At 51.2% G+C, this 22,234-nt stretch overlaps 1 protein-coding gene across 4 annotated transcripts in view; it reads right to left on the bottom strand.

Annotated features, from left to right (window-relative positions):
* Window positions 1-8,748: 8,748 nt before the first annotated feature.
* SCARA3 (scavenger receptor class A member 3) overlaps window positions 8,749-22,234 on the bottom strand; it is a 33,910-nt gene continuing 20,424 nt past the window's right edge. For 3 of the 4 annotated variants that reach the window (XM_020877879.2, XM_070480615.1, XM_070480616.1), the window contains 3 exons: window positions 20,054-20,152; window positions 17,966-19,009; window positions 8,749-9,684 (listed from right to left, as the gene is read on the bottom strand). In XM_020877879.2, the coding sequence (XP_020733538.2) occupies window positions 9,233-9,684; window positions 17,966-19,009; window positions 20,054-20,152 (1,595 nt within the window). In that variant the 3' untranslated portion in view covers window positions 8,749-9,232. Of the gene's footprint in view, window positions 9,685-13,467; window positions 13,553-17,965; window positions 19,010-20,053; window positions 20,153-22,234 lie in introns of all 4 variants that reach the window. The other variant, XR_002310835.2, reaches the window with a different exon arrangement.

Below are 22,234 nucleotides of genomic sequence, written 5' to 3'. Positions count from 1 at the left end.
TCATGTCATTGGGTCCAACTGGTGGATGAAAAGTGAAAATGAAGGTCGCTCAGTCATGTCCAACTCTTTGCAACCCCATGGACTGTAGTCCATGGAATTCTCCAGGCCAGAATACTAGAGTGGGTAGCCTTTCCCTTCTCCAGGGGAGCTTCCCAACCCAGGGATCGAACCCAGGACTCCCGCATTGCAGGCGGATTCTTTACCAGCTGAGCCATAAGGGAAGCCCAAGAACACTGGAGTGGGCAGCCTATCCCTTCTCCAGGGGATCTTCCTGACCCAGGAATCCAACCAGAGTCTTCTGTGGATTCTTTACCAACTGAGCTGTAAGTAGTATCGTTCAAATCTTCTATATTCTTATTGCTTTTCTGCTTATTCATTAAGGAGTGTTAAAAGAGATAAGAGTAAGAATAAAAGCTTATTATTTTAGGCTTTGGTGCTGTGGCTGTAAAGTGAGCTTACAGTCGACCTACAGATGCCCATGGATTATTGTCATGTGTATTCCAACCAACCACTCAGGGGGAACTCTGCAGATTTCTAGGGCTCTTTCTCTGCTCAGCTGCCTCCTGCCCAGCACTCCTGTCTGCTACCCAACTCCAAGCTGCCCTGACAACTCCAAACCCTGACGTCTGTTTCTTCCACCCCGTGGGACCACTGCTGCCCGTTCGGACCCTCTTCTCTAGGGGGTGGTTTGGAAAGCGCTCTGGGCAGGAAGCCTCAGTGAATCTGCAGCTCACCCTCCTGTACTGAGCACAGTATGTGTAAGTAAGTAAGTGCCAGCAAGTACAACCAGCTAGCAGCAGCTTGGAAATGTTGAATGAGTGAACAAATTCAGTGGGATGCCCACTTTGCCGATTCAGTGTCTAAATGTTTCTATGTCTGGAAGAAGGTTGCTCTGTGAAGCTGCAATAAGAACAAGATGGATGATGGAGAGCAAGGAAGTTCCAGATTATAAACTTTGGGGTCAGGCTTTTTGGGGGCATTTAGAGGTTTTGACAGTTTAGAAAAAGAAACAATTGTTAGGTTATAAATCTGGATACAATTATCATGTGCAGATTCTTTCTTCCTTTCATTTAAGGGAGCTCTGCCTCAGTGCAAGGAACAAGTGCAGAAACAATAGAGTTGGCTTAGGGTAGTGGTGTTCAATTATTTTGATCACACCCACCATTAATAAAAAAAATTGGAGGATCATTTCTTTGATCTCCTAATAAATGTAAATTTATTTATGAATTATTTTCCATGTTTCTATTATTGGTTAATGTCTCAAAGTAAAATTGCACTTAGAATGATGTTTATCATCAAGGATAATAAAGTTAAATTTATTTTCAAGTCATATTTTTGATCATTTCATACTTTTTTTGGTCAAATCTGATCGTGTAAAAACAAAGTGTGACCTTGAATGAATAAAACACAAGAAGAAGATGGTTTAGAATTTAAAAGTTTGTTCCTCTCCCCCGGGAGGATTTGGCCGGGCTCCCATTTTGGAGACCTTGGATTTAGGGAAAAGGCCACAGGGAGGTTTCTGTGGATCTCTGCTTTTTCAGGCCCCACTGAATTCCCAATTTCACCATTCTGTAAGAAGTAGCTCCGAGACAGGCTGGGACCTGGCTCCCTTTGCTGCAGTCCTTGTATGTGGACAAACATCTTCTAAAGGAAAAAAGTATAAAGAAATTATAAGAGACTAAAAATTACTTCATGCATGTACCGTTAGAGCAAATTCTGGACAAAAAGATACAAAAAGATGAAAGCAATCCAACTTGCTTTCCCAGTGGCTCAGCAGTAAAGAATTTGCCTGCAATGCAAGAGCTGCAGGAGACATTGGTTCAGTCACTGGATTGTGAAGATCCCCTGGAGAAGGAAATGGCTACCCACTCCAGTATTCTTTCCTGGAGAATTTCATGGAGAGAGGACCCTGGTGGGCTACAGTCCACGGGGTCGTAAGGAATCAGACATGACTGAAGCAACTTAGCATTCATGCACGCCACTTCTGAAGAGCCAGGAGCAAAAACAGGGTTTTGGGAGCAAAAGCCAGTCATTGCAAATGTCCCCGGCACTCGACACCACCTGAGGGGTGGACAGACTACCTAAGCCACCCTCTGGCCTGACCCCTGGACACATCTCTATCCTTGCTCCGTATGAGGAACCAGCTCACCCTCCACCTTGGGGAGTGAGCAAGGGAAACTGTTGTTTGTTTTTGTTCCCTGCTGCTGCGGCAGCAGGGGCCATAATAAAGTCTTGGCTGAATTTCTTGTCTGGCCTCTTGTCTATTTCTATTGCTTGGGGAAAGCCAAGAACCTTGGTTGATATCAGCTCAGCATAGCTGGCTTCCATTAATCCTGGGTTAGGATTCATATTACATCTCTGTGGCATTGAGCAACTCACATTTTTGAGGCTGGTTTTCTGACCTATTAAATGTAAATACATTTAGTTCCTGAGGATTAAATGAGGTACTGTGGTCAGCTCATTGGAAAAGACTCTGATGCTGGGAAAGATTGGGGCAGGAGGAGAAGGAAGCAACAGAGGATGAGATGGTTGGAGAGCATCACCGACTCAATGGACATGAGTTTGAGAAAATTCTGGGAGATGGTAGAAAAAGAAGCAACTCTCAGGTTATGAATCTGGATACAATTATCATGTGCAGATTCTTTCTTCCTTTCATTTAAGGGATCTCTGCCTTGTCACAAGGAACAACTTCAGAAACAATAGAGTTGACCTAGGACAAAGGACAGGGAAGCCTGGCATGCTGCAGTCCACGGGGTTGCAAAGAGTCAGACACGACTTGCTGGCTGAATAGCAACATATGCATAAATAAAAACATTTTTTCCCTTTCTTTGTTTCTTACGTTCCTGGTTCTCAAATTTTATATGGGGGCATCAGAATGCCCTAGAGACTTCTCCCCCTCATTCCTCCTATCCCACCCCATCTCTGTGGTCTTAAAGCAATGGGTCTGGGGTGCAGACCCGCAGCCTGCATTTTCACTGGCTCCCAGGTGGTTGTCCCCACTGAGTGCATGGCACTAGCCTTTGTGTCTCTCCCATGCCATCAGACACAGAGCCTTGCCCTTTGAAGCATTCAAGAGAAAATAAAAGGACTGAACAGGTGCAGGCAAGGAAAATAAATGCCCAGGGAGTCTGCTCAGCACACCACCCACCTATGTGTCCAGGCAGCTCCTTGCTAGCTGGGCCCGCCCTGCTGGAAAACACGGTATGGTCAGATCGTGTTTGTCAGCTTTCCACTCTCCGCTCTCCTCTCCTGTGGCTCTGTTTTGACAGGTGTGTCCAGGGCTGGCATGGGAGATGTTGTCAGCTCGGGCCTGGCTGGGGAGAAGGAGCAGGAGGAAGGCCCCAAGGTTCCGCCCAGACCCCCTGTGCTGCCCCAGCTGGAGGGGCACCTGCCAGGGAGAAAGGTGGGCCAGTCTGGGGTTTTTAGAGGTGCTCAAGAATATGTCCCAGGCCTGTGGCCTCCAGAAAGGCTCTTGTTCTGCTTAGAAAAAGGCCCAGAACTCCTCAAGGTTTTGTGCATCTGGTGGCGATGAAAACAACTCAGTGGTGAAGGCCATGACTCTAGCCCACTGACTGCACCCCACTGCCATCACCTCCAAGTCTGGATTCAGATTTTCCTGCTTTGGCCTTGGACTTGGCTCATCCCAGGAGAGCAACCATGCAGGGCAGGAGGAGGAGCCCTTGGTCAGAGTTGTAGGACAGGAATCGGGCCACATCTGGTGACTCCCAGATGGAGTCAAGCCCAGGATGCCCTCTTGGTTTCCGGATCAAGAAACTAGAGGTCAGAGAAGGCAGTGCTGGGCTGACAGTCCCCTGATACATGGAGGACCCAGCAGAGAACAACCACAACCCACTTCCATTCCACGTTCACTGAGGGACTCTATCATGAAGCACCACCCCCTCATCACCCCACTGCATGTGGGTAGATCCATTTTCCAAAGTTTACACACAGAACAACATATTGATTCACAGTGGTTGTAGCAAACCTTTATGATTCTGACTGCTGGCCCCACCAGCCCCTGTGGTCAGCTCTTAGGATTTTTAGCAATATTTTCAATGGTCCAGATGCCCTGAGGAGAGTGAAAAAGTTGGCTTACAACTCAGCATTCAGAAAACTAAGATCATGACATCCAGTCCCATCACTTCATGGCAAATAGATGGGGAAACAATGGAAACAGTGACAGACTTTATTTTGGGGGGCTCCAAAATCACTGCAGATGGTGACTGCAGCCATGAAATTAAAAGACACTTGCTCCTTGAAAGAAAAGCTATGATCAACCTAGACAGCATATTAAAAAGCAGAGACATTTCTTTGCCAACAAGGGTCCATCTAATCAAAGCTATGGTTTTTCCAGTAGTCATGTATGGATGTGAGAGTTGTACTATAAAGAAAGCTGAGCACCGAAGAATTGTTACTTTTGAACTGTGGTTTTGGAGAAGACCCTTGAGAGTCTCTTGGACTGCAAGGAGATCCAACCAGTCCATCCTAGAGGAAATCTGCCCTGCATATTCATTGGAAGGACTGACGTTGAAGCTTAAACTCCATTACTTTGGCCACCTGATGTGAAGAACTGACTCATCGGAAAAGACCCTGATGCTGGGAAAAATTGAAGGCAGCAGAAGGGATGAGATGGTTGGATGGCATCACCGACTCGATGGACATGAGTCTAAGCAAGCTCCAGGAGTTGGTGATGGACAGGGAAGCCTGGCATGCTGCAGTCCATGGAGTAGCAGAGTCGGACACAACTGAGTGACTGAACTGGACTGAACGGAGCTGAAATGAGATGCCCTGAAGGGCTGTGTTAGTGGTGCTGGGCTGGGGCGGGGTGGGGGGGAATGCTGTTTGATGAAATGAGACAGAGAGAGGGAGTGTGTGTGTGTGTGTGTGTGTGTGTATGTGGGGGGGGGGGCACTTTCTGGGGGATGTACATCATTTGCTGCCTGATGGTTCTAACCAATAGCCAAGTTGCTGAAAAACCCGAGACATGAGAAACTGCTTTGCCCAGGAACCCAGACATGAGAGTTCTGATCCCTGTTGGGCAACAAGCCCTTCAGGCCCTTCTCATCCGTTGGTTTCTCACTTGAATAGCAAAGTGTTTGGAGCCAAGTGAGTCACCAGCTCGTTCCTGGCTCTAATCATGCAGGGAAGGTGGGTGGGTGGGTGTGTGTGGGAGCTCATGTTCTGGCCGCTCATCTGCAGAGGGAAGTGGTGAGTAATGCTATCCTTCAGAAAGCCGGAGTCTGTAGGATAAACATCAGCATGAGTTTGCCTGATGTTTATGGGATGGTAACCATCGCTGGGCACCCAGCACTGAATTGTGTCCCTGCAAAATCCATATATGGAGACCCTGACCCTCATTGTGACTGTACTTAGGGTGAGGGTCTTAGGATGCAATGAAGGTTTGCACATGCGCATGCGTGCTCAGTCATGTCCGACTCCTTGCAACCCCACCAACTGTAGCCCTCCAGGCTCCTCTGTCCATGGGATTCTCCAGGAAAGAATACTGGAGTGGGTTGCGGTTTCCTTCTTCAGGACATCTTCCTGACCCAGGGATTGATCCGAGGTCTCCTGCATTGCAGCAGATTCTTTACCGTCTGAGCCACCAGGGAAGGCCCCTGGGAAGCCCAGTGAAGGTTAAATGAGGGAGGCCCTAGTCCGACAGGCCTGCAGGCTTCCAAGACAAGAAAGAGGGCTCTCCTGCTGCCTTTCTATCTCTGAGTGTGTGTCTCTCTCTCCCCTCCCCCAGGCATCTCTCTCCCCGACCCCACATGATGGCACAGCCAGAAGCCAGGAAAAGTGGGCACCTTGATCCTAGACTTCCAGGCTCTAGAGCTCTGAGAAAATAAATTTCTGTTGTTTGAGCCACCCAATCTGTGATATTTTGTTACGGCGGCCTGGGCTGACTAATTTGCTGGGAAACTGGCCAAGAGCATCATTTTATTTAATTCCCTCAGCGGCCTCTTGGGGTAGGTACAATTATAACCCCCACTTTACAGGGGAGGAAACAGAAGAGAAGTTAAATTACCCAAGACTGAATTTCAATAGAGATACATCTAAAAACTCATTAGCTCTGTGAGTTTGGGAAGCTAATTAATCTCTCCAAGCCTCAGTTTCCCCATCTGTAAAATGGGAATAATAATAATATAGACACAGTAAACATAGAGGGGCTTCCCAGGTGGCACAGTGGTAAAGGATCTGCCTGCCAACGCAGGAGAAAAAAGAGACGCAGGTTTGATCCCTGGGCCAGGAAGATCCCCTGGAGGAGGAAATGGCAACCCACTCCAGTATTCTTGCCTGGAAAATCCCACCGACAGAAAAGCTTGGCAGGCTGCAGTCCATAAGGTTGCAAAGAACTGGACATGAGTGAGTGACTGAACACATGCAAACACTCCATCAAAATGCTGGATTTTCTAACATTGCTCATGATGATTTCACACACAGTATAGAGACTACAGATATATAGCTACATTACACATTGTAGTGAGGGTTAAATGAATTAATATGTAAAGTGCTTAAAATGGTATTCTGCTGCATAGTAACTCTTCCATCAGCATTTGCTATTATTGTTACTGTTCAGGTTATTCTATTCCTCTGTTGCCAAACACAGATTTTGTGGCCAGTTTTGTTAATGGTAACTCTTGTTCTTGTACCTCTAATTTTTTTACAGAGTGAACCCTCTCCCTCTGTAGCCAGACCCCTGAACCCACAGGGTAAGTGATCAGATTTTGCCCTCCTAAGGCTGGGAACTAGAAACTGTAGGGCTGGGCCCTTTGCTGGTGAGCAGTGACCCTGATACACTGGGCCTCATGCAAACAGAAAATGTCGGTCAGCAGGAAGGGGACAACGAAGGAGAAGAGAGAGGAGACTGGCATGTTCTCTGGAAGCGAAGATGGGGGCTTGAGACGCTGGCAGTTCCCCACATCTAGCCACTGCAGGACGGAGCTCTGCATCAAGTTTCATAGGCTCGATTTTACCTGCTGCGTCCTCCTGGTCATAAATTGCTGTTGTTTAGTCCCTAAGTCGTGTCTGACTTGGCAGCCCCATGGACTACAGCACGCCAGGCTCCTCTGTCTTCCACTGCCTCCCGCAGTTTGCTCAAATTCATGTGCATTGTCATGTGTGCCCCCTGCCTGTTTCCTTGCTAGAGCTCGAGGGGACTCCTGTGACCCGGGTGGCGGCATGAACTGGCTCCATGGGGGTGGCCGCAGGGACGGGCTCCAGGTGCCCGCCTCCACCCCGTGCTGGTGAACCAAGCTGATCCCCCCAAACCGCACAGCCAGGGACGTGTTGGTGGCAATCGTCGGGGACCCAGGAGTTTTTCTTCTGTGTTTCTGTGTAGGTTCTGAGAGCACCTCAGTGTTTGATCCCTTTGGGCTAGACTCTCATTCCAGCCCCTGGCTCATCCCTTGGAACTGATCCCAGATCTCACTTCCTGGATCAGGCCCGCTGACTCACAAGGACCCAGGTGTCCTGTGTTTCCTGTGGACGTCAGGCCCTCTGCGGCAGGTCTGGCCTGCTTTCCTCCTCCTTTTCTGCTTCATCTCCTCATCTTAGGAACAAGAGGAGGAGGAAGCAGGTAACTCTTGGGGGTCAGGTCTTCTTTTCCAGTCCTGTTCTAGCACACGCGCTCCGGGACTCTGCTGTGAGATTAGTAAGTCCATGTGGCTTCCCCTAGGTCCCTGCTCGCTGTGGGTAAGCCCTCAGCCATCCTGGCCCCTTGGCCCCTCGGGACCGCTGGGAAGGCCCCGCGGAGCTCAGTGTTTCTGGAGCAAGGGGCTGAGGGTTCAGCCCCGGACTCCACAGTGGGACTGAAGATTTAAGGGACCTTTCACCCCCCGGCTCCCCTTCAAAGGCCAGGCGAGGTGAAGACCCTGAAGGCATCAGGGCCCCCATCAGGCAGAAAGGACCAGAAGACACCTCCCTCCTAGAAACAGGTCTTTACTGAGTCGGTGATACTAGGTGGCATGATATCATATGTAGACAGGAGAACTACACGCAGTTGGGGGGGCAGGAGTGCAAGCCAGTTGCACACCTGTTACAAGAAGGTTGGGGGGGGTCATCGATAAGGCTTCTGGATGGGGGAGAGGCCAGTCTCTGGGTGAGATCGGGAGGGGGGACAGCTGCAAGCACCCAGCCTGGAGGAGGGGTCATTATCTGTTAGGACACAAAGAAAGGGCAGCTTCACTGGGAGCTCACCATGCTGGGGACGGCCCAGTGCTCCTCGCTGCCGGCTATGCAGGACGGAGGTGGGTGAGGGGTGACGTCAGAGGGATGTGACCCCTCCCCCTTGTCTGGGGTTGCTGTCTCTGCAGAGAGGCCTTGGGCCAATCTGGGTCACAGTGGGGTGAGGTCAGGGGGGCGGAAGGAGAGCCAGTCAGGGGGCAGCCCTCCCCCGGTCACCACAAAGAGGTCACCCCAGGATTGCAGTGGGGCCTCCTCCTTTGACAGAAAATTCCAGGGCTAGGAGAGAGCCCTGGTGCAGATGGAATTCCCACTTGGTTTCTTCCTGGGATGCTCCTGGAGGCAGACACAAGGATGAAGCCAGGAAGTTTTCTGGAGGTGCAGAAAAAGAGGCTGAGCTCCTGGGGATGTAGTCCTTAGGGCCCAGGTGGACCAGGTCCTGTGCAGGGCAGGGCTGGGCCCGGGACCCTGTTCCCATGGTTACGGGGGAGGGTCTGGTGGTTGCCAAGCCCACCCTGTCCCTAGAGTTTGAACCATAATTCCCCCTGCCGCCCCCCTTCCCCTCCCCCCCCCCCCGCACCCTTCACCCCACCACAAATGTTCTCCTGGGTCTTTTCAACCCCTGGGAGCCTCAGGGAACTGCCAGCCAGTTAGGATGGGGTGAAGATGCTAGAAAAACTGGCGTTGGCCACCCATTCAGAGCCGGAGTCCAGACTGTCCCCCCCGAGGTAGCCACCTCCCTGGCAGGCTTGTCACGGGAGAGGGCGCTTCTCTTAACCTCTCCTCCCGCCCAGCCAGGGAAACCCAGTCAGCTGCCCTGGCCAGCAGGGAGATGCACCTGTGTGTGTGTGTGTGTGTGTGTGTGTGTGTAAGGGGCTGCTTTCTATGGTAAGTCACTACTGGGGAGCCCGGAGGTGCAGAGTCAGGCCTGGGGGAACCCCCTTTGGGGTCAAAGGACCACACGTCTGTAGGTGTGGCTTTATAGGGGCCTCTCTCTGCCAAAGCCCACTCCCTGCCGTTTGTGTGGCAGTTTCTGGGACTGGACTTCTCCTCAGTAGCTGCTCTGGCTTCCTGGTGGGCCTGGGGGCCCGGGGAAGCCAGGGGGACCCGGGATCCCTGGCTCACCCTTCGGCCCCATGGGCCCCCGCTGGCCTGGTGACCCTGTCTTCCCGGCGATCCCTGGTTTTCCCTGAGGCCCCTCTGGCCCTGGAGATCCTGGGGGGCCCTCTGGCCCTGGGGGCCCCATGTCCCCTTTGGGGCCTGGTTGTCCTCTTGGGCCCCCAGTTCCGAAGCTGCCCTTTGACCCTTTGATGCCTGGGAAACCTCTTGGGCCAACTGGCCCCCTTTCCCCCGCAGGCCCAGGCTCCCCGGGCTGCCCCTGAGGACCCTGGGGTCCTGGGGGGCCCCAGCTGCCGGGGTCTCCTTTAGGTCCTTTGCCACCAGCAGGCCCTTTCATGCCCACATCTCCCTTGAGTCCTCTGGGTCCTGGAGGGCCGGGGGCACCTAGAGTCAGAGAGAAGAGGGCAGAAGTCAGTGTACGAGGACAGGTCTCCTGAGGCTGTCCCATGAAGTGGGCACCAGGCACTCTGCACCCACGGGTCTGAAGTCCCAGGTCTGCCAACTACTGGCTCTGGGGGTTCAGGCCCCTGACATGACCCCTGTAAGTCGGCTTGGCCAGCTGTGAAGGGGGGCTGAGAATCTTAAGTGAGGCTGGGAGCCCATCCCGAGTTCACATGCATAGGTGTTTGGCACAATGCCTGCACCAGGCGGGCACTCATATTTCTAACTTCAGGACTGGGCTCAAGTTCCATGTGGGCACTCAGGTGGGAGGCTGAGCGAGCTGGGCAGCTCTGGGCAAAGGTCATGGCCATCCAGGATCATCTGTTTTGCTCTGGAGACCAGCCTGGACGCTAATACTCATAATGGACTTCAACTGCTGTGGTCCTTACCTCCTGCCCCACCCCCATCCCAACCCCAGGCTTCACCTTTGGGCACCTGGGACCAGGAGTGGAGTCAGGTGACATGGACGAGAAAGCCAAGAAAGTGATGTGTGAAGTGAGGTGTGAGAAGTAGATGCCTCCCAGTGTGAGTGAGTGGGAATAACAACAAACCAGAGAAAGGGCAGCTCCTCCAGGAAGTCCTCCCTGACCACTCCAGCCTCTCCTCTGAACTCTTGGGGCTGCTACTTTCTGAATTTTTTTATTTGACATGTAGGAAGAGAAGTCACAGTATAGTGAAAGCAAATCCTTGGTTTCTCTCTGGTAGACCCCGCTGAACTGTGGGGCCCCAAGAAGATAGTGAGGACAACGCTTCCCATCACCCACCCCTGGGCATGGTGCTTAGGCACACAGCAGGGAAAGCTCAGTATATGCTTGAAAAGGGGGAGGCACCAAACAGTTCTGGACCCCTAGCTCCCACCCAGCTCTGGCGTAGGGCCTGGGGGAGATGCCAGGATGAATCCCTTCTCTTTTAATTGATTTTTATTTGGAGTATAGTTGCTTTATAAAGTTGTGTTAGTTTCTGTTGTATGGCAAAGTGAATCAGCTATAGGGCTAGTGCTAAGTTGCTTCAGTCATGTCTGACTCTTTGCGACCCTATGGATTGTAACTCACCAGGTTTCTCTGTCCAAGGGATTCTCCAGGCAAGAATACTGGAGTCAGTTGCCATTTCTGCCTGGGATCTCCCTGACCCAGGGATCAAACCCAGGTCTCCTGAATTGTAGGCAGATTCTTTACCGTCTGAGCTACCAGGGAACATACACGCATCTCCCTTCTTTTTTGGACTTCCTTCCTATTCAGGTCACTCACCACAGTGTATTGAGTAGAGTTCCCTGAGCTGTGCAGTAGATTTTCATTAGTTATCTATTTTATGCATAGTATCAGTACTGTGTATGTGTCAATCCCAGTCTCCCAATTCCTCCCACCTCCCCCTATATGCCCTTCCTTAAACAGCCCAGCCTAGCACGCAAAGCAGGGGTCAGATGACCTTAACTGCCTATCTGCCTGCTGGGTAGATCAGAGTCACCACCTCTCAGAGCTGTACCCACCCACCCTCAGAACACAGGTTAGAGTGTGGCTGTCAATCTGGTCTAAGCAGGTAGGATGCCCCAGGACTAGAGGAGACAGCACCCTCTGGCCTGGTGACGACATGAATTGCAGAGAATGGCTTTAGCCCCCTTGGGGTTAAGGCGCAGCAAAGCCCTGGCTTTCAGTGGTCTGGGTACCAGCTCGTGGGGTCGGGGGTGGGGACAATGACCCTGGGGCTGGGAGGTGAATTCTTATGCCCACGCTCCGCTCTCCCTGAGAACTCAACTGTTACATCATCACCTTTGCAAGAGAATCCTGGAATTTTTGAGCTTGGTGGGGGTTAGTCCAACTTCCACATTTCACCGAGGAGGCAACCAGAGAAGTGACGTGGTAGCCCAGGGGTCCCCAAGCAGAAACCAGAAGCCCTTGAAGAGAAGGGATCTTCTCTGCAGGAGCTGGGAGCCCTTCCAGCGGGCTTGACCCAGTTCTGCAGCCCTGGGCCCCTCTCCCCGCTAATGCAGACACTGCCTCCGTCTGTCCTGGCCTCCCCTCACACTTCCACCCCTGCTCATCTCTCTCTCGGAGGGTTCGTAAGTGGAGCAGAGAGTCACTGAACACCGTCCTCCAATTACGATCTAAACTGGAAACCGGAGCCCAGACATACTCAGCCCCACTGGGGCCAATAAAAACCTGTTCCGGGCCACCTCCTGCCCATGCCCACCTCCCACACACAGCGGGGCTGTGGCCTGTGCGGGCTCGGCTCACATGGCCCGCCAGCACTACCGGCTGGCATGCCATCATCGGCTGGCTGGAGTGGGCGTGGGGCGGGCTGGCAGTGGTGGCGGTGACCAGGGAACAGCTTGACCTGCCCTTCTGTCTGCAACGATCGTCTGCAGCACAGCGGCCAGAACAACAGGCACAACCAGGGCTCGGGGAGACGGCCGGCAGGGACCTCCACCCCCAGTCTGGCTGGGAACCAGCCTGTCCTCACTCCCAGCTCTGCCCTGGGCACCTGGGGCAGCCAGGGCGGGGGTGGGGGCTGGAACAGCACAGCCGTCTGGAGGTGGAGAGGCCCCTGCAGGCTGTTCACGTGCAAGGGAGTCTGAGGGCACCAAGCGACTCTGGGCAAGGCATTGCGCATCTGTGCTCACATCACCTATCTCTCTGAGATCACGCCTGACAGTCCCCCAGGGCACGGCGGCTCCACCAGCAGTTCTCCTTCCACCTCTGTCCCTCCTGCTCTAGGAACACGCTGCCCAGGGCTTGCCCCAGCTCCCTGGTCCCTCTCTCTCTCATCCTAGGACCTCTCCTGTGACTTTCACTCTTGTTCCCTGGGTGGATGGTTCCCAGCCCCTGCCTGGACTCAGGGAACACCTGTGAAGTCTTATCTGGACAAGCGTGCTCACAGATCCACCAGGAGCCCCCTGCCCCTCCCTGGGACACCCCCGCCCTCCTGCACCACCATTTCCAGCACACGCCCTCTGCTCCCTGGCCCCTGAGGGCGCAGCAGCCCGCAGAAGGATTTCTCAGGGTTTCTGTGCCAACAGCCGGGGAGAAAGAGCAGAGAACAAAGGCTTCTGTGTGCTCCTCCCCTCCAGCCTCCTCAGGCGCCTCTTTCTGGGGAAGCTCTTGGGTGTCTTTCCCCTGGTGGGAAAGCCTGCGGGCCCCGTGCCTAGGGGGAAGGTTTGAGCAGAAGCCTGAGTCTCATTGTCCCCTCACCAGCGCCTCAGGACTGCAGCCCCCAGAGCCCGTGGAAGGAGGCCTGCCAGGAATGGGTCACCTCCCTCTCCACAGTCTCTCCACGCCTGCCGCTGCTGACCCGTCTCTGAGAACCCATGGAGGGCTCCTAGGTGGTGGCTTGATGAGGACATCTGTCGGGGAGGCTCCACTGGGAACAGGGCCTGTGTTACAGGCATTGGTCTCTCCCCACCACGTCTGGTGTCAGCGTGCCCACGTTGCCCCCCACTCATCCTAACTTCTCTGAGATCTATTTTCTCGGGGAAGGGAAGGGCGAGGGAAACTGAGTCTCTCCTATGTCCGTGGCATCATACATTGAGATCATCACCCCATTTTACAGATGAGAAACTGAGGTGCCGAGAGTGACAACTTGCAAACCATCACTAACCAGGGAGGATGGAGATAGGATGCAAACCCAGGCCCGAGAGGCTTGGGGCCTGTTCCCAGACCTGCTCCCACAGCCAGGACCTCCCACTCTGTCGCTGCCCGGAGGAGAGGGCCCACTGAGCCAGGAAGGGGTCACCTTAAGGACTGTCTCCCTCGGGTGAGCCAAGCCTCCGCCTGTCCCTCCAGGGCCAGCCATGAGTCATGCGGTCAGAGACGGAGAGCTGGCGGGGAGGAAATCAACAAGCAGAGTTCAGCAGTTAGCATGGCGGGGAGGGATGCAGAAATGGGCTGATCGGGGGCTCTCTGCAACAGGGGCCCCTCACCCAGCCTGTAATAAGATCTGGGTGTCTCAGGGATAGAGGGCGGGGAGCAGCTAAGAGCTGCTCTGAGCAGCGGGGGCACATTTAGGACAAAAGAGAAAATGGGGGCAGCAGTGGCCGAGATGCAGAGATGGGAGAGGAACCGGGCATCCTGGAGACCGGAGGAGAGGCCCATAATTACTCAGGAAGCCCTGGGCTGTAATTAGGCCATCCCGGCACATTAGGGCAGAGCCACACTGACTACATGTCTGGGACAAGTAGGTGGTCTGCTCGGGGTCTGCACTGCGAGTGGGGAGGGGCTGGGGGGCTGAGCAGATGCACCAAGGCGTCAGCATACCAGCACTGCCCACCCATGGGTAGGGGGGTGCATGGGCGGGGAGGGGGGACCCAGCCCACCCCCCTGTCCAAAACAGGTGGACGGAGACAGAAACAGAAGTGGGGGGCCTCTCGGGAGATTGGCCTGGTGCCATGGAAAGCACAGTTCCCATACTAACAAATTGGGTGACTGGGTACATCATTTGGTCCTCATTGGACTGAATTCTGTCTGCAGGCTCCCCTTTGTTCAATGAGAATATTAGCCTGGGTCGGGGACACTCAATCCTGGTTCTTGTTACCTGAGGAGCATTGAAAAAATGCCAGTGGATTTCCACGTCAGCTTATGATGGATTAATTTGTACCAAATAGACCTCCCACTGAGAACAATTAGAACCATTAGGCACCATGCCAAGACATCCTTCGGAAAGTTTTGGAGAGAGATCAAACGCCAGACTCCCCAGGAAAGGGGAACTTGTTGAAGGAAGCCTGACTTTCTTTGCCCCTTTTTCTCTCAAGCCATTTGTTGACTAGTAAGTGGTTTGGGCAGAGAGGCTGAGAAGGGTTTCTAGCAGTTTCACTGGGGCTGGGGCTCAGGGCTGTCAAGGCCCAGGGCTGGGATTCAGGAGGAAAGGAAACTGTGTGGGCATCTGTGGTAAGGACCAAGGGATGGAAACACTGAGCGAAGAATTAGGCTTCATCTCTTCAGTCCTCTGGGGCAGGGGAGATGAAAACTACAGGCCAAGGCCCATAGGTGGGAAGCCTCAAGGATGGTGCCCGGGAAGTAAGAATGTGCCAGAAATAGGCCAGGCGTTACGGTAAGCTCCCATGCAGGCACCAGCAGAAGATGGCATCGTTCTCCTTTTCACTGACTGCCCTCGTTGCTCGATAACAAGTAAACCTGCTAATCCTCCAAGCAGGCATTTCCCTCCCTACCCAGGGGGCCCAGTGGTAAAGAATCTGCCTGCCAATGAAGAGACAAGGGTTTGATCCCCGGTTTGGGAAGATCCCCTGGAGGAGGAAATGGAGGAAATATAGAATGAGAGGAAACATTCTATGAGAGGTACCAAAGGCTTTCTGGTTGGCAAATGGAGACTCAGACTTCATCACAGAGCTGGAAGATATAAAGAACAACTGGTCTTATCCACTGATTTGCATATGAAACAAAACAAAACAAAAGACCCCCAAAAACCAGAGGCCCGGAAAGATTAAGTGATTCTGCCTAAAGACCCAGAGCAAATTAGAATCCAGGCTCCTTTCCTGCACAGTTTATGAGCCCCAGCCCTTCAGTCAGCACTTGGCCATGAATATCCCTCTTCCTTCATTCTAGATAGCTGCTTGGCTCCAGACAGAGGGAGACCTCATTGCCAGCCCAGCGTGAGAGCCTGTCAGCCCCTGTCTATAGGTGAACGAGTGAATAAATGGCACTTCCCGTGGGAAGTGATGCGCATTTTGTCCCTGAAATCTTCTTTCAGATGTGAGAGGCTTTATATGTGGTGATTTAACAACCAAGAAGAATGTTGGCCAAAGGACAGCATTTAAACAAATATAGAGAGGTTGAACTGAGAGTCAAACGCAGCTCAAAGTGATGTCCCGCCTTGGTCTCCAGTTAAGATGAAGTCCTTTGATGAGAACTCTGCCATCATTAGGACAGGCGCAAATATAAATTTTCATGACTATTGTTGGGTTATACTTGGAATGAGGGTCTCAGATGGTTCACTTCTGACACTTTGGGTACCATTTCCTTCTTTTCCAGTCTGTCCCACACATGATGTGTAAGCAGGACCTCAGTGGAAATGCATTTTTTATATCTGTGATATCTGTGAGCTCACACTCTCAGTGTCTCCTGGCTGATCACCAGACATTTGCACCTCAGAGCCATGGTAAGGGGTCAGGATCTTAATCACAGTGTGACCATGAACTGTCCCTTCACTTTTCCTAGTCTCAGGTCACCGTTCTGTAAAATAAAGACACGACACCTGTAACACGTCTTGTCCACAAAGGTTGTGAAGCTAGCGGGGAAGGGTGGAGGGGAGGGCTAGTTAGGGAGTTTGGGATGGACATGTACACACTGCTATATTTCAAAGGAATAACTGACAAAGACCCACTGTATAACAGGGGACACTGCTCAACATCCTGTAGTAACCTTAACTGGAAAATAATTTAAAAAGGAATATATACAAGTATGTGTATGACTGAATCACTGTGTTGTAAACCTGAAACTAACACAACATTGTCAGCTTTACTCCAATTTAAAATAAAAGTCCAAAAAAAAAAAAAGATTGTGAGGCCAAATGAATAGGCTTTGTCATGAGGCAAGCTTTACATTTCAGTTGTTCTCAGATTGAACGCAACCTAAGAAAACAAGATTACTAGAGGATGAATCATGAGAACTATCTGCTAACGCCTTCCCTGGAACACTGCATCCTAGAGGTCACACAGATACATATTTTACATGAAACACTGGGAGACTGTCTCAGTTACTAAGGAAATACTCAGTACCTGGCTTCGTTGCAAAAATATGACACCAGGCAAACAAGATCTTACCTCGCCCCCAGCCCCTGAAACACCACTAATCTAGAGTAAAGAAAATATTAGCAAAAATGCTCACTGATATAAAATTGAAGGCAACACAGATTTGAAACTAAATGGTTCAAGAGAACCAGAGATCAGAGAGCTTGACTCCAGCCCGAGCTCCATGGAGACAACAGTGCTGCCTGGGATAGTGGGTACTTCCCTCCTGTCTCCTAGAGCTCCCTGAATGATCCCTGCCTCCTTGCCAAATGTGACCAGGCTTCCCAGGTGGCTCAGCGGTGAAGAGTCCACCTGCCAATGAAGGAGACGCAGGTTCAATCCCTGGTCCGGGAAGATCCCCTTGAGAAGGAAATGGCAACCCACTCCAGTATTCTTGCCTGGAGAGGAGCCTGGTGGGCTACAATCCACGGAGTCGCAAAGAGTCAGACACAACTTATCGACTGAACAACAACAACAAAGGAGATAGGCATGGGTGCCAAGGTGATGAGGGATGCACTTGTGATAGTTCATCTTAGGTGGCAAGCTACCTGGGCCATGGGATACCCATATATTTAGCCAAACATTACTCTGGGTGTGTGCACAGGGTGTTTGTGGATGAAATTAACATTTAAATCAGTACCAAGTAAAATGGATTGTCCTCCCCAGTGTGGGTGGGCTTCACTGAATCAGTTGAAGCCTGAATAGAACCAAAGGCTGACCCTCCCCTGAGTAACAGAGCATTTCCTGCCCAACAAACCTCCAATGGACACACTCTCTCTCCCTGGTTCTACAGCAGCTTTCCAGCTTTGAACTTGAACTAGGACATCAGCTGTGCAGATTTTGGGTTTGCCAGTCTCCACAGTCTCATGAGCCAATTCCTTTTAGTCTCTCTCTCTCTTTCATATTTCTCTGGAGAACTCTGCCTAAATGCAAGGGTGAGATGGGAGGAGCAGAGGGCATCAGAGTGACCGGCCTCTGAGGGGGCAGATGGTGGAGAGCATCAGTGAGGGGGAGGGAAGGGGAAAACAAGAGAAAACAGAGTTTCCAAAGGATGAGCTCTGCCTATATCTCTCTGTGGACTCATACATAGGTCCACATGTAAAAATCCAAATCTGTATGTCATGCAGGTGAGGAGCCTTGTGTGTGTGCTCAATCGCTCAATTGTGTCTGACTCTTTGGGACCCCATGGACTGTAACCCGCCAGGCTCCTCTGTCCAAGGGATTTTCCAGGCAAGAATACTGGAGCAGGTTGCCATTTCCTTCTCCAGGGGATCTTCCCAGACCAGGGATGTAACCCATGTCTCCTGCATTGGCAGGAGGATTCTTCACCACTGCCATACACTCTTCCCAAAGGATGTGAAAGCAGCCAGTCTCCCCAGGCATTTGCTGCAGGGCTGTATCAGCCCACCAGTATACCGGGCCCCAAACTAGGTCCTTCTGTGTTCCCCTCTGGGAGCTCCCTGGCAGCCCCGCTCATCCGCCTCTCACCTCGTAGGATGGTGACGTTCCGCAGGATCTCCCCGTGCCGTGTGTCCACGGCCCTCATCTCCTCCACGATCATGGACAGGTTGCGGACGTTGAGGTCCAGGCGGGCGCTGAGCAGGCCGAAGCGCTCCCGGAGCAGGTCGGTGGCGGCCAGCATGAGGGAGACAGTCTTGTTCAGGTAGTAGAGCTCCTCAGCCTGGGTGTGGAAGCCCAGGGTGCAGGAGAGCCGGACGTCGTCCAGGTACTTGAGCATGCTATACACGTGGCTGTCGGTGGCGTTGATGTTGGTGAAGATGGTGCCGATCTCGATCTCGTGGGAGGCCATGCGTCCCTCCAGCGTCTCGAACCTCTCCACCGTGCGGTTCTGGGCATAGCGCGTGTGGTACTGCAGGTCGTGCATGTTCTCCTCGTGGTCATCCAGGAAGGACGAGATGTTATCTAGCTGCAGCTGCAAGCCCATGACCTGCAGCACCAGATCATGCAGGCTCTCGGAATTCTGGCTGATGCGCTGGGATGAGGCCCCCAGGGTGGCCTGGAGGCTCCTCACTGCGTCTCCGGTCTTGGCCGAGGTGGTGCGCAGGCTGCCGAAGAGCCGTGTGTAGTTCTGCCAGTCGGTGACCATCTTCTGGAGGGTCAGGGTCTCCTCTTCCGTCTTCCGCCGGATCCCATGGATCCACTCGGAGGTCTGCCCCACGGTGAAGTTGATCTGGTGTACCGCCGCTTTGACGTCGTAGCACTCCTGGGTGAGATCCTTCAGAGATAGGTCCAGGCCAGCAGTGGTGGCCTGCCAGCCTCTCACCTGGGCCAAGAAGAGCCCCAGAGACTGGTTGATCTGGTGGACGGAGAAGGAACAACTGCCCATCTCCTGGGAGATTTGACCGCTGGTGGTGGAGAGCAGGTCGTGGGTCTGGGAGGTCTGGTGTAGCTGGACCTCCTGAGCTAGAAGCATCTTCTGAATTCCCTCCAGCTCCGCCTGCAGTTTTCTGATCTCTTGTCCCAGCAGCCCAGCCTCGTGGCAGAAAGAGCAGTTGTTCGGGGCTTTTAGATCTTCAGGAGAAAGGAGCAACATTTTGAGTTGCTGAAGGCTCACAGGGCAAAGGTTGCTTCTTTCAATTTAATATTTCAGAGCATCATGAATTGGCATGTGGCTGTCCTGTCCCTCTTTCTTCCCTAAGACCTGCTATGACATCCTTTTTGGAAAAACGTTGCTAGCCTCTCTGCCATCTTATTTCTACCCCAAGTCTTTGTTCTGACAGGACATCTAGGCTTTAGGACACTTTCTCCATCTCCTCACCAAAGTCTCAAGAAAATATATCTTTGTAACTTTTCTAAGGTTGCCAAGAACCTCCCGTTTTATTTTTAAAACTTCTCCCCATATTTTAATATTTGGTTAAAAAAAATTCTTTTTTAGCATTTGTTTTTATTTGAACCTCTCATAAGCTAGTGGAGAAAAGGGTGCAGGAACGTTCTTCCCCTAAGACTTCTGAGAAATGAAGCTCAGAGAAGTGACTTGCCAAATATGACTCAGCTCATTAGTTGTAGAATAAAACTTTCTCTTTTCACCTAGCAGCCTCCCTCTAAACCCTTCCATTATGGCTTTCTGTCTCATTCTCAGAACAAGATTGTCTTGTGAAAGCAAGAGATAAACAGACCGTAAACCATGCAAACTTTAAGGCAGTGATGAGGAAAGGGCTGACTTGTCAAGAGTGTTTGAAGTCATAAAAATATTGGACTGCCCAAAAAGTTCGTTCGTGTCAATGAACTTTTTGGCCACCCCAATAACTTCGGATACACGAGGGCAAGTGGCCTATCTTCAGCTTTCTTCTCTACCTAGAGGCTCTGGGCAGATCTGTGCCACATACAGAACTCTCAGCCCCACTCCTGGGCATATCCCAGGGTAGCAGCCCTTGTCGGGTGGGTTCTCCATTTGGACAGGGAGGCAGGGACCATGACTGTCCTTTCCTTGTGCCTAGAAGCTTGGTGAAGACTGCCCTTTCCAGGGCACCATGGCCTGGGGGGTCCCTGGTCCCACTCCAAGTAATACTGGCCTTCATTCCTGCTCATTAGCACATCTAAACCCTGGACACTTACCCAGCCCTTGGAGATTTTTCTGCATAGACATGAGTTTCTTGTCATACATGGCCTGGGCCAGGGAGAGGTCTTCTGAGAGAGAGTCCACTTTCCTGAAGACTTCAGGGGAAACAGGAATGAGAAAAGGGGCTTAGCTCAGAGAAACAGCAGTCGTTTGTTGAGAAGGCATTTTTATCTGCCCCTCGTTAGCCAAAACCATCCACTCTTCTAAGGGGCTTCCCAATGGCTGTAAGGGAAGATGTTTCAATGGCCAGAGTCTATCACACTTCTCTCAAAAACGTATCTGTGTATCTATATATCTATATCCAAAAGTCCCCTCCATAAGAACCTTCAGGTTTCAAACTGTCAAAGATGCGAACGTGTGTATGCATGTCCAATCACGTAAGCTAGTTCATGTGTCTGGCGTACACTCTCACACACGTGCATCCTCTACGAGTGGGTGTGCTTTTGTGTAACTTACTGTAGAGTGCTGTATAGAGTACAGTAGTATAATATCTTTATTTCAAACCCAGGATGTCTGGAAGCAAGAAGGTAGATAGAATTGAGTCCAGCAAGGAGCAAGAGAGCCTGTGCCGTCAGCGTCAGGCGTGAGTGAAATCACAGCTTGCCTTCTGTCTCCTCTTGTTAATGACCCTCCATCTCTACCATCTCCCACCTCCTCTCCCTCCTCCAGTCACTAACTCTTCTTGCCCGTTCACTCGATGCCAGCCCTTGTATGCCAGCTTTTGTACTGGACGACTGTACTTTTCAAGTTACTGTAGTGTAAGGTTAAAAATGTTGTATTTATTTTTTGTGTTTGCTTGTTTTTCATGTATTATTTTTGTGAAAAGTATGATAAACCTATGACAATACTATACTATATAGCCGATTGTGTTAGTTGGGTACTTAGGCCAACTTTGCTGGACTTACGAACAAACCAGACATACGAACGTGCTCATGAAATGGAACTCGTTTGTATGTAGGGGACTTAGTGTATATCTATAGACATAGATATATATATATAGTCTCTTTACATATCTCCCTTAAGTGTATATGTACATATGGAGGTATATATGTATGCATTAGAATATATAATACATAAATCATGCATATACATATATAATTTCCATCCACTCAGATTTTAGAACTATAACCTGACCATAGGCTAGAATAAGGACAAATAAGAAAGAAATATAAAAAGAAAATAAAAATGATTCCTAATCCTACCACCGAGATACAGCTGTCATCAACATTGTTGTATATCTCTTAAACCTTATTTATCTCAGTCATTTTATAGCTACATTGCTGTTGTTGTTTATTTGCTAAGTTGTTTCTGACTCTTTGCAACCCCATGGACTGCAGCATGCCAGCCTCCTCTGTCCATGGGATTTCCCAGGCAAGAATGGGAGTGGGTTGCCATTTCCTTCCCTAGGGAATCTTCCTGACCTAGGGATCGAGCATGTGTCTCCTGTATTGGCAGGCTGGTCTTCTACCACTGAGGCAAGCCCCTATACATGCTATAGCTACACGGTTTTGTAGAAGACAACAGTACAAAATTGGGACGTTCTGCACATCTCTATTTTTTTTGCTTTATTGGTATCGTGTCATGGACATTTTCTTATTGAGCCTTAAGTCACTTTAAAATCATTACTTTAATGTCTGTTTCATACTCTATATAAACAATTCAGCAATTGTATAAAAATTTCCTACTGTTGGGAACACTGCAATAGTGGAGTTTGGTTTCGACCAAGTCAATACATGGTCTGAATTTACTTCCTAACCCTTGACAAAGAAAGGTTGCCAACTGTACTCTAGATTATAAACCCAATGAACAAGGCCAGCACTATCCTAAGGAGTGGGGACAACCAGGCTGGAGGTGAAAATAAAAAGGAAAATCGAAAGTTCTCCTTTGATCACCCAGACACACTGCTTCCCAGACACACCCCAGTTCTTATAATCCTCAGCCCATTCACCCTGGATCTTGGAGGAAATCATTTCACCTCCCGTATGTGGAGTGGAGCCAGCCTCCCATTTCGGGGCCTTGTTCAGAGGACTCGTGACCATCACGTATGGGAGAGTGCCTGGCATCCAGTGGGCACAGTAACTGTCTGTCCCTTCTGAAGGGCTCTGGTGCCTATACAGGCTCTTCTCCATGTGCTACTGGAGTTGTCTTAGTGGTCCCATGGGTGCTGGGAGCCCAGC

This window comes from Odocoileus virginianus, chromosome 18 (genome assembly GCF_023699985.2).
Source record: "Odocoileus virginianus isolate 20LAN1187 ecotype Illinois chromosome 18, Ovbor_1.2, whole genome shotgun sequence".
Classification (NCBI taxonomy): Eukaryota; Metazoa; Chordata; class Mammalia; order Artiodactyla; family Cervidae; genus Odocoileus; species Odocoileus virginianus.
The sequence above is the reverse complement of the archived record's forward strand: the minus strand, read 5'-3'. Positions and strand labels throughout refer to the sequence as shown.